This window comes from Neopelma chrysocephalum, unplaced genomic scaffold (genome assembly GCF_003984885.1).
Source record: "Neopelma chrysocephalum unplaced genomic scaffold, ASM398488v2 Primary Assembly neopelma1_25, whole genome shotgun sequence".
Classification (NCBI taxonomy): Eukaryota; Metazoa; Chordata; class Aves; order Passeriformes; family Pipridae; genus Neopelma; species Neopelma chrysocephalum.
The window spans coordinates 40,498,835-40,511,374 of NW_020897694.1; the positions used below are offsets into that span (position 1 = coordinate 40,498,835).

The 12,540-nt window shown below is 38.5% G+C and overlaps 1 protein-coding gene across 9 annotated transcripts in view; it reads right to left on the bottom strand.

The window, feature by feature from the left end:
- Positions 1 to 12,540, bottom strand: part of MCF2L (MCF.2 cell line derived transforming sequence like) — a 162,921-nt gene that overhangs the window by 51,966 nt on the left and 98,415 nt on the right. For all 9 annotated transcript variants that reach the window (XM_027675055.1, XM_027675061.1, XM_027675057.1 and 6 more), the window contains one exon: positions 6,505 to 6,619. In XM_027675055.1, the coding sequence (XP_027530856.1) occupies positions 6,505 to 6,619 (115 nt within the window). The remainder of the gene's footprint in view (positions 1 to 6,504; positions 6,620 to 12,540) is intronic.

Here is a 12,540-nt window from a genome sequence, read left to right on the forward strand (position 1 = left end):
CTACTGCAATTATCTATTGATTTCTTTTGGACCTAGTTCTCATTCTACAACACACATTTGGTAAATTCATATACCAACAATGTGTAAACACTTAAGTTAATAAAATACATTTCAAGTAATAGTTGTGATGGAGAGAAGTATGATTAACACTTGCTTTCGGGGTATACTGCAAATCTTAAAAGTTTATTTAATATATTTAATAGGATCAATAGAAAGAGGAAAAAATACTTTCAAAACAAAGGAACAAAGAAGAGAACACTGAATGCCCTGAAATGCAATCTTAAGGGTACAGTTGGCAGCTATTTCAGGAGCCTTTTGCAAATCTGAATGTAATATTCTTCCTTTAGCCTTGGTAAATTTGGAATGTAAAAGGTACATTCCCCATGTGCCTCTTCCACTATGCAGTAAGAATGATGGGCACTGTGTATGGGGGCTGTCAGGTTTTTACTTAGGTAAGAGATGAGACAACCTTCTTCTCTTTTTCCTACTGAGCTCAGTGGTCATCTCCAAAAGATTCACAGAGTGAAGTACCAGGAGTCATTCTTCTCTGCAGAAGGAGAATCAGACCAGTTACACGGACATTTTATAATGTCCTCAAAACAACCCAAATAGTTGCAAGATTTGGCTCACTGTCCTCTACTGAAATAGAGTTGAATTCAAAGATCTCACATCTTATAGACATTTCTTTACAGATATTACTTTATTCAGTAACTCCATTGATAAGAACTATTAATTCCTGTGGATCAATACTTACACGTAAATGATTTGTACCAATTCAGCATTTTAGTTAAAGTACTCTTCCTAGAAAGTATTGCCTTACTGCCATGGTTCTTCTTGTTTTGTCCTGGGTAACATATATATCTTTCTAAGAGAATTCTCACCTTTTTAATAAAACTTTGTCTTGTACTTCAAGTATAATGAAAAAATATTATCTATTAAAAGGAAAAACCTGCTTCAGAAGTATTACACATATATCTTTACAACATCTATTTCACTACCAAAACAGCAGTTATAAAAGAATTAGCTGTAATCTTCCACTGTCCATTGTACTCATCCTTAATCCATCATTTTTTCCTGACAAAGCAGTGGTTTTTCAGTACACCCTATGTCAATAAATGGTACTGAATATTTTGAGATTATTAAAAACCATATGTTAGACATCACATTTTATCCAGCCATCTATAGAACAGGAACTTACCTTGCAACATCAACAACACCCACCTGAAGAATATGGTTCAGCTCTCTGCTTAATGATATGCAGCTGCACCAGGGTTAACTGAGTATCTTTAAATTGAGATGAGGTATTCCCTTTCCACTGTATCCTTTCTTACAATCCTCATGTATCAGGCATTTACACATCTGAGCACATACTAATAGCTCTCCTGTTTGGACTTTTCTGCTCCACGGTCATCTAAGTTAGTAACATGCAACTTTCAGTAGTTCTATGCCTAAATGCGAGGTGCCCCATGAGATATTTAACTCTTCAGGATTAAATTTCACTATGAAAAAGATAAGAGAAAGTTCACACAGGAAAAGCTTGTGGAACCCAGTATTTAGATAATATAGAACAAGTATGCAGTAAGAGGTGACAAGGTCATGTTTATCTATAAAATTAGAAGCAATAATAAAGGTAGGTTTAAGAGGTTTCAGTTTTTCCTTTTTCAAAGCTGTAAGCTAGTCTTCTTTCACTTGGAAAAATCTTGAAAACCTGATGCTAAAACCCACTGCTAAGATTTATTATACCAGTAAATATTTTATTGGGTGAACTCTACCGAAGAGCACAGAAAGGTCCTTTCTTATGAGGCTCTTAGTAGCGCCTCACTGTCATCCCCACAAAATATTATTTCCCTTAACATGTGGCTGCAGGCAGTCACACAATGAGGTTTGAGTTACTGCTGCCAATCCCTTACTGTGATCTTGTACCGGGCCAAATAGCACAAGTAGTTTTCTGAGGAACTGTTGTGGCTCCAGACATGTCTGTGCTCTACAGGGCTTTTCACAGAAAAGTCCATTTCTCCTCAGTCAGTCAGAACAGTCCAAAGACAGAGTTCAGTATCTGATAAACTAAATAACAATAGCCTGGGAGAGCAGTCCATGCATAAAAGCTGTGGGCTCCATTTCTATTCTTTCTGTAATTCTGTACTCCTTACACCTCTTTAATCAGCTTACAAACTAAGAAAAATTATTAACTAACTGCCTCCACTTCCCTCAAAAGCAGTTTCCAAATAATCCAAAACAGCACTTAAACACTCAGATAACGGGAAAAATCCTATCTTACAACACCTTTAATAGCACTAGAAATATCTCAATTAAAGAAAAATTGCATTAATGCCCTTCTTAGGCTTATACACAGCCAATAACTTATCATTCGCAAAACATACTTCATGAGGGGATGTATGCTGGCATCCAGCTAGTGTCATTTCTGTAGTTTTTTTACTCCTATAAGCCTGCACAAGGGCTCACAAACACAATTTTAAACAGTGAGCTTCTCACACATGACAGATATCGTAAGGCCTTTGAGATTATAGCAATTCTTAGACACGAAAAGGTCACAGCTTTATCACTATCTTAACAGTAGCATTATTTTTACAAGGTTTGAAATTGAAATGTGATCACCTTAAACCTAAAGAATTGTTATATTCACAATAGTTAATACCTTCACATCTAGCCAGCTGGACTATCTCCCTTGTTTACACAGAACAGTCATCTCTTTCTAAATAATTATAATTTAAAGAAACAAGAAAATCCTACAAGAACAGCCAGACTTAAGGAATGACCTTTTCTGGCTCAATACCCATAGAATAATTTTTGTCAGGTAGAGGCAACTAACAAGAAAAACCTCCAGAAAATCTGCTCCCAGACGTTTAATTAGTAAAAATGTGCTCCTGTCAAACTGGTGTGCTGGGATGCTCTCAGTGCTTCTCCCCTGCACCAGATGCTGTTTGTTCTGATCAGAATTTCTCACACGAACCCCATTCTGTGCAGAAGCTCAATGGACGACCATAAAGTGCACCACCAAGGACTTTCAAAAGGAGAAGCAGATGTGAATTTGGTATATAATTATTTGCAATAACAGTATCCATAATACCATGAAGGGATGCTTGGCATCATGCAGTTTAACCAACACAAGGACAAACAAAGAAAATGCAGAAGTTGGCTGTTGGCTTCACAGCTCCTTTCCTTGCTAAAACTTAACAAGTACATCCAGGAGGGCACTGCACAGTGCTGCGCTGTGTATAACCAGGATTCCCTCACAGCGAGCAGGTCCTACAAAATAATTAACAGGAAAGCCCTTTAAAAGAACACTACTATTTCTCTTCATGCACGTACAGAAAACAAAAGCATACATGTGCATTAACACATCTGCCATGACTAGTTCCAAATATGAATTCAGCATGGTCCATGCTGAGCTGCTCTGAATGCTATCAGCAAAACGAATGCAAAATACAGCCCACAATGCCATCTCCTCACAGCCCTCTGGTTGGTGGGAATGGTGGTTGTTGGGCCCAAACAGCTTTCCCTCCCCAAGCTGAGCAAGCCCTGCTCCTGTAGTCTCTCCCTGCACAGCAGCTCCAGCTCCCAACCACTGTGGGGACCCCACTGGACTCACTCCTTTTTGTGAACCCCCACTCCATGGTAACTCAGAGGTGAGCCCAGTGTTGCAGGTGGGGCTTGGAGGGAGGCAGCTAGTAAATCCCTTGCTGTCACTCACTCCTTGTCATGCTCCTGCTGGGGCTGCCAGCCTTCCCTGCTGCCAGGGCACCCTGCTGGCTCATGGTTAGCCTACTGCTCACCAGGACCTCCAAGTACCTTTCAGAAGAGCAGCCTCACAGTCAGTAAGTTCCCAGCTTGCACTCTTGCCATCCCAACTGCCAACTCAGCATTTTGTTGTTGCAGAATTTCATGAGGTTCCTGTCATTCCACACCTCCCACCTGTCTAGGCTCCTGTGAATGGCAATCCTTCCTCAAGTGTACTGGCTGGTCCACCAGTTTCTCGCATACACACTTGTGGTGGTTTGGGCTAGGCCTTCCTTGGTGACCAGTTTGTAACCAAGGAAGGGTCCAGATTTACCCAGTATTCCCTACGATTTTTACGTAAGCCAGACTATAAGAAGAGAGGAGGAGAGGCCTTCGCTCTTTCCTTCCGGCAGCTTGGAGGTGCAGGTTCCCTGCTGTTGAGTCTGCCGTGTTGGGGAGCGAGGCCTGGTTAGGCCTTGCCGACCTTGGGAGACAGAGGTTGCCGGCGATCGTTCCGGAGCGACTCTCGGTTGTCCCAGGAGAGTAGTGAGATATCTTCTTTGCTAACTCTTTTGTTCTTTAGTTACTAGATCTCGGGCTACTGATTGGGATATATATATATATATATATATATTTTATTATAGTTTTGTTCCTTTTCCCCTTCCCCTTTCCCTTTCCCTTGTGAAATTGTATATAAGTGTAAATATATTTATATATATCAGTTTGGTTGTCCTCTCTCTCGTTTTCGGGTTTTTCTTAGTTTTTTCTCCCTCTTCTCCCTGAGGTTTTTTTTTTGTTGGGGGGGGGGGCTTCTGGTGGTAAGGTTTGGAGACTTGGCAGGGAGCCAGCTTCAAACTATATCAACACTTGATAAGGATGCACTCCATCTCCTCCTTCAGATCCTTGCCAAGAACATCAGGCAGCATGAATATGTATGGTTCCCTGAGGAACTCTGTCTCCAGATAAAACATGAGCCATTAACTACCTCTCTTTGAGCTGAATGATCCAAGCACTTTCTTACCCCGCCCAGCAGCTCACCTGCAAAAACACAGTAACTCAAAGTGGACAGAAGGGTGCTGGGGGAGACTAAGTTGAAGGTCTAGCTTAAGGAGAGGCACAAGACATGCACAGCTTCACCTCATTGATGCATCCAGCAACTTCATCACAGAAATAGGCTGGTCAAGAACAATTACTGTTGTTTAATTCATGCTGGCTACTACCCATAACCTTCTTCTTTTATGTGCCCAAAAGTGTGTTTTAAGAGGACTCACTCCATAATTTTCTCACAGATCAAAGTGAGGTTGACCAGCCTATAATGCTCCATATCATTATTGTTGCCCTTCCTGAACATGAATGCAATATTTACCTTTCTTTGGTCATTATGGTTTATCTCTGATCTCAGAAACCTTTCAAAGATGATAGAGAGCAGCATTTCTATGACACTGGTCAGCCTCCTCACCCCTCTCAGTGTAAGTCATCCCAAAGACTAGATTTGGGTCAAGATTTCTCAAGAGATCCTTGATTTGATCCTCACTGATTTCTTGTCATTCTCCTCCTTGAACCCTCACTCTGAGCACATAGGCTGGGGTGACATTGTCAGAGAAGACTGAAGTGAAGAATTCAACTGTCTCAGCCTTCTTTGTGTTGGATGCTACTAATTTACCCAGTCCATTCAGCACAGATCCACATTTTCCTTGCTTATTCCTGTACTGCTTAAGCAACAGAAGTTTTTTTTGGGGTGGTCCATGATGTCCCCTTCTTCTTGTCCCTCAGCTCCAGGTGTGCTTTGACTTTTCTGACACCATCCCTATGTGTTTGGACAATGTATCTATATTCCTCCTGTGTATCCTGTCTTTGCTTTCATCTCCTGTATGATGCCTTTGTATTGCAGCTCAGTCACAAGTTCACTTTCAGACAGTCGGGTCAGTCTCCTGTTACGTCTATTCATATTCCAGGACATACCATTCTTGTGCTTGGAGAATGCTGTCCTTCAAAACTTGGCAGCATTCCTCAACAGATTATCTCTTCAGAGCTGCCTTCCATTGTATCCCACCTACCAGTTCCCTGAATAAGCCCAAAATCTGTTCTCTTGAAGTCTACAGTCTGTGCTTTGCTACTTGCCTTCCTCACCTCCATCAGGATTTTGAACCCATCATTTCACTCCCCAACCGACTGTCAACAAAAATCACAATGCTTATTGAGAAGCCCATTGATAACACTATCATGTCCCCTAAGAAAATCAGGTTTAATCACTGGGCCTGCTTAGCACCCTCAGGCAAAGCTTTGGAAGTCTACAAAGACCTTACATTCAACTAAGTCAGGGAAACATAACAAGTGGCGAGGACAAACCTCTGTTTGTAGTTACGGAGTATTCCCTCACTGAGTAATATCTTGAGTAGCATCCAGGAATTAGCATGTTCTGCCAAAATTATATGTTTTCAATTAAAACATTGAATGTTGTACGCCAAGATACAATGAAGACACAAGAGGACAACATCCATCACAGAATCTATATCCATACATACCAGGAAGTAATCTTCTGATGAAATATAAATACCACTATATAAATAATTTAGCAACTACATTAGGCAGCTAGCGTAGTTGCAATAGTCACTAATCAACACTTACTGAACCTGCACCAATAAGCTGCATTTTCCTTTTCTTTAATTAAATACCAAGTCTGACCTTTACATCATCATGTAAGGGATTGAATGTAAAAAGTCACTTAGCAGATAAAAGGTTATTTTCTTCTAGACAGGTGCTCACCTTGGAATGCTTGTCAGGTAGGTCAGGACATTCTGGAACTCTTTTTCGGGGATCTCACTGAAAGCTGGATAGTCTGGAAAGGTGATAACAGGGCAGCCATCTCCCCCTCTTCCACCTACAAAAGAAACAAGCAGCAAACATGTTTACATACACATTCCTTTACCTAGACTGCAATTTCCCAGGAAAGAAACTACTGTATTTATTTTTTTCTCTCTCTTTTTTCTCCCCATCTTTTGTGCAGAACTCATCAGCACGGACACTGTTTATTCTGAACAGTGCATTCTTCAGAGCTTATGAAGTTTGAAAGGAACTTGTTACACCACATTCACCACATTAGATTTTTTTCTGTACTAATGTCTTGGCTCCTGTGAACACAGTTTTGACACCAGATGGCAGTGCTTCTTTCTTTTGATAAACGCCAACTGCACGTAAATATAACCCATCTGGAGAAAGAAATGAACTAATTTAGGGAAAAAAATGTTAATTCAGAATTGAGTAGGCGAATCTCCATCTTAAACTGAATTCAACCTTCTTACTAGTTTGAACTCATTCATGCAACACCCCCTTTACCCTGCCCAGTAAGCTGCTTTGCTTCCAGGATGGCCTAAAAGAAAGGAACAAAACATTAAAAGAAATGGATGTAGGTGTTTCAAATGAGATTTACCATTCTCAGATTATGTACAAAAGATAAAGCAGAGCTTTTTTCACAGTACCTATGCTACAGTAGAGCTGCTGATGAGCTATATATCGTTCCATCTTTTCTGGCATTTGCAGCTCTGGGAAGAATTCACAAACACAATGCTTCTTAATGTGCTTGGAACACATTTTTACACGCAAAATGTAATTATTTCTTTTTAAAAGCAATATTAATGTTTCATGTCTTAAGCAAGTATATTTTCATAAACACAGGCAGGACAAGGGGCTTACTGAGCCCTAGCAACTGCATGAAATTAACAGTTTGGGGGTGGTAAGAACACATTGCTTGGAAGTTATCTTTGCTTCACACTTCAAAAAGAGGAAAAACAAAAATTAGTGTTGTAAAATAACAAGGTTATTTTAGCCTTGAAATCCAATATTTGTGTAGAAATCAACTGTAAACTGTATTAGCAACACCAATCATGAGAACAACAGTGATTTGTGAAGATTACAGTGTACTTTTTTGGCATCTGGTTACCAGCCTATTCCTATCTGATAAATATTTGTTGGGGCTGCGACTTTGTGTGGATCTACGCACTCACTTCATTAGTAGCACTCTGCTGGTTTTGTTTGGATTGCTTCTGTTTGGATTTAACATCCACAGGGATCGAAGTTTGCAGCTGAAAAATTTGATAACTCCATGACAATGATTGTTGTAAGTACTGTGTGACTGGCTGCTAGTACTGAGATGAATGTAAGCACAGACAGTATTTCTCACTCGGAAAAGCACTCACACTGTTATTTCCTAGTGCTCAGCTTCACATGGCTCCTTTTCTACAAATGCAGCCAGTTTTGATTATATACTATTCTGTTTTGATTAAAAAAAAAACAGTAACAAGGCCCAAACCCACTCCCAGTGCCTTTGCATCTAACCTCACCAGGAAGAGAAATAGTTGAGCTTAGATTTGCTTGATAAAAGAAACCACAACTTCCCTCCAAACCATATGTAATTAGAAGAGCTCAAATAGTATCCTTATGTTAATTTGTGGTGAATCTGACTTCTACCAGTTTACAGGCAATATGGTGCTGCCACTGTGAAGCACTTAAAATCAAAATACATGAGTAAATGCACTCTGGATGTGTTTAAACAACAACAAAATGAAACTATTATGCAAATATCACAAACTTGCAAACATGACCTTTACAACACACCCAAATATGGCAACATTACGTCAAGGGAGCTAATTTTAGCTATACAAATGTTTGCAACAAAAATATAAGTTAAGAACCATTTTGATTCTATTATTTTTTGTTCTGCCCAGGCTCTCAGGACTTAAGTATTTTTCTCTCTCATTAAAAACATTTTTCAAGCATGATAATGATTATTTCTGTTGCTCATGAGATGTTCTGCTCTCTCTAGAATATCTATTTTTAGGTACAATTATACATTACTTGCTGTATCCCCATTGGTTACTTGCTTTGTTCTACATAATTTCTATAAATAGGATATATGAAACAAAAGAAGAACAACAATAGACTTGCAGGACATGTCCTGAAAGCAGAAGCCTGGACCATGACCTTCAGGAAGTTCCCAGACCACCACTGATTGTCCAGGGCAAACAGAGGCATCCTGCCTTGACGCTGCCTATTAATTTTCAGTTTCTAGTACAGTCATCTGTGGTTATCTTGAGTGGAGACAACTCTGTCCGGCCTTGTGCTCTTTAGAAGATCGTTGTTCACTGATTATCTTTTTCTCCAGTGTTTTCCTGCTGGGACACTTGAGCACACAGATACCTTCAAACGCTGCTCAACCACTTTTCCTTATCAGAACCTCACTGCTCAAAAGAATTTAGGGCAGAGTGACCTGAAGTGCTACACATAACAAATACTGTAAAATTTCAGCTTTAATAATTCTGACCTATTGAAGTCACATTCTATATTGCAACATTAAATACAGGGCCATCAATGGAATACAGGTCACTCTAGCAAAGCAGTCCCTACTTACAAACGAGCATTTGTCACAGCAACCTACAGAAAAGGCATGGGAAATAAAGTAAAAATCCTACATATTGAATAATAGTAAAAGCAGTAGGCGAGTTCACTTTTTAGTGTTCTTCATTTTTATAATGAACCTAATGCAACATGGAAAATATTTTTCCTTTATTTAGAATCACTTTTTCTTGCTTCACCTCTGCAAAAGCAACATTACACAGTTTATTCCTAAATTAGCTGTGCAAAACGTGATTTTCTTGCCTTCTCCCAGAAGTAAATCATGCCACAGAATTCAGAGGGAGGGGATAAAAGGGAAAATTTAGGAAGCTAAGCTGGGTTTAGGCTTTAGTGAGAGAGAAAGCATTCAAATGACAAAAATGAACAATTTCACTTCTCTCATCCTCCTTGAAATGGAGGTTTAAGACAAAAATTTCAATATAACCATCCAGCATCTCAGAACTATATACACCCAATTACAGAAAGGGACACGTAAACTGAGATGAACTCTGTGGGCACTAAAACTCGTGAAAATAATTCAATTTGTACAGAGTAATTTTTAAAATAAGTGACTGGAATTTTAATCATTATCCAAAAAAGCAGTAATTTAACTGTAATATTGTAATAAATTCAGGTCAGTTGGTAGAGTGGCTATGTCTAATTACCTCATTCATAACCATTGAAAAAAATCACATCTTTCTCATTCCCCAGTAGCTCACAGTCCTGAAATTCCAGCCACAGCTGTGGAACAGCCTAAACTTGTTTGCTGGGCAAGTTCTGTCCACAGTGGCACACACAAGCCCATTCTCCTACTTCCAGGCCTAAACGGGGATACACTGACCTATACAATTGGAATTTAATAGTTTTATGTGTTATTAAGACAATCAAGTATCTGAGAGCATTGGGAGCATTTTAGGGTTTTCTTGGTTTTTTGGTTTTTTAAATGTAAATTTCTGAAAACTCTCTTATTTTTGTTTAAATAATTATAAACACTGTTGTGACTATGCAAATATCAGGTTGGATGGAGCTTTGAGTAATCTGGTCTAGGTAAAGTCCTTACCCATGGCGGGGGGGGGAGACTAGATGATATTTAAAGGTTCCTTCCAACCCAGTCCATTCTGTGATGCTATGAAAAAGCTGGAAAACATTCAGCATTATTTCAAAATATTAAACAATTGTCACTTGAGCATCAGCTTTTGTTTACAGAAAAGAGCAGAAGAGAACGCATCAGTCCTTAAGCAAGTGCAATCAGTCCACACACATCTTACCTGAAATGATTCCCAAAAATTACTTGAGACTTGCAGCTATAAGAAACATTCTGCAAGGGAGAGGATTATTATTCTTCAGTCTAAAATGGAAACACCATAGAATTAAAGAGTACTGAAACTTATGCCTGCAATTAAATAAAATAAAAACACCACACTACTTTAAATTAAGCAGATCTGCTTCCACCTTACTTTTGTGAGCCTTCATTAAAGGAAAACTTTGTTCTTAACTCACCTATACTTTGGCAGCCTAGTAAACTGAAACTTCTTCAGTAGATTTAGTATCAAAGCAAATTATCTCTCTAAAATGGAAATTTTTCAGTGGATAAACCTGTACAATTCTAGTAAACCTCCAGTTAGGTGGAGCTCTTCTAAACAGATCTACACTCCTCAATCTAAGTCAGTTTTTGCAACAGAGACAGTCCTGTGTTTCGGAGGAACACGTTTTAAAAACATGTTGAATTGTACAAGGTCCACAGTTCAGGCATCAAAATGACTTAACTGCGCTTAGTATACAGCACTTCATGTTCCTAACCTTTGAATACAATTAGCACCAACAATAGCACCAACTGTTAAAACTATGTGGACCCAGAGCATTGTGGTCTTGTGTATGAAAGGAATGGAAAAATTATCCTTGGAATAGTGGCTGTGCTACTGTAAGATGGGACTGGTAAAGTTTACCTTAAGTCTAGGTAATTTAGCATTTATTCTTTATATTCTGCTACATATAACTTTTCCCATCACAGTTGCAATCTCTTTTGCATTTTTCTTTTCTTTATTAAGCAGGTTGGGTGATAGAGAAGTGCCAAGGAAATTGCAACAATATTTTACAGAAATTCTAATCAAGAGGCATGTTAGTGACCTGGTATCTAAACACAATCTCAAGTGAGAAATAATTAGCATTCTTCTCAATTTAAAAAGGTATTGAGAGGGAAAATTATAAAACCTGTGAACTGTACAGCTGCTAAAAACCTCACACACAAGTGCACATAGAGAAAAAAGTAATTTCCCACAACCCTGTGAAAGATATACTAGGTTGTCTGGATTTTGCTGTATGGCCAGCAAAATTTGGCAGCAGCAAAGAGACTGCTCAGACTTCCAGGAAAGATGAAATAATTACATTATTTTGTAATGTTTCCCTAAGTATTTTGCTGCTGTTTGCATAAGAAAAGGTATTCTCAAAAGCACTCTGACCAACCCACAAAAATGAAGTAAGGTTAGAGGACAGAGAAAAGAGGTAGGTCTTCTGGCCTGAATCTATAATGCAAATGAAAAAGTATTTGGACTGTAAGAAAAAAAATATGATGTCTATTTTTATCAATGTGCACACACAAGATTAAAGAACATTTCCTTGTGAAATGGCTTAGATCTACAACTTTAGTTCAAAAGATCTAGCTTAAAAGTAATCTTGTTTGCAGTCATGTCAAAAGTGAGGTCCTCACATGAATAGGAGAAAGGCTTACTTCAGATTTTTTTTTTCTGTTGAGGTGGTTCAGCTATTATGTTTGTGCGTTTCTGATAAAGAATTTCTCCTTTCTAATCGCATAATACACTTAACTGGAGTACTCAGAATATTTGAAATTACATGTGGACTTCAATGACGTAGAGGATAAAAGTTTCATGGAATATCCTTTGCAAAGAAAAACAAAATCAAGAAGAAATTATTAAAATATTCTTTGCTTGAAATGAGAGAGAAGTTTTAGTTGTATAATTTCACAAGTATACAAGTTTTTGCATTTTGCCCAGGCTGATCAGCAGCAAGTATACTGGCTTAGAAATCAGATTGCAGTAACTAAATTTGTACCTGAATATATTTGAACTGCAGCTCTCTTAGCCAAGGATTCACTTTTTTTTTTCTGTTTTTCTTTGTTACTTTTTTTTTTATATATAATCTCCACAGTGGATTTAGCACAGTGAATATAAAACAACAGTTAAACTTACACCCGTGCAAGGGAAAAACTGCTAAGCTGTACCTCTTCCACTGTCCATAAACAACACAGATACTGTCTATATTACATCATCAACAAAAATCAAGCTGATATTTTAAAGTAACTGTTGCAATGTATGTGGTACAGGATCCACTCAGAAATTCTCAGATATAATTTTACAGACTCAGCACCTGCAGCTACTTCAATGAAAACAGTTT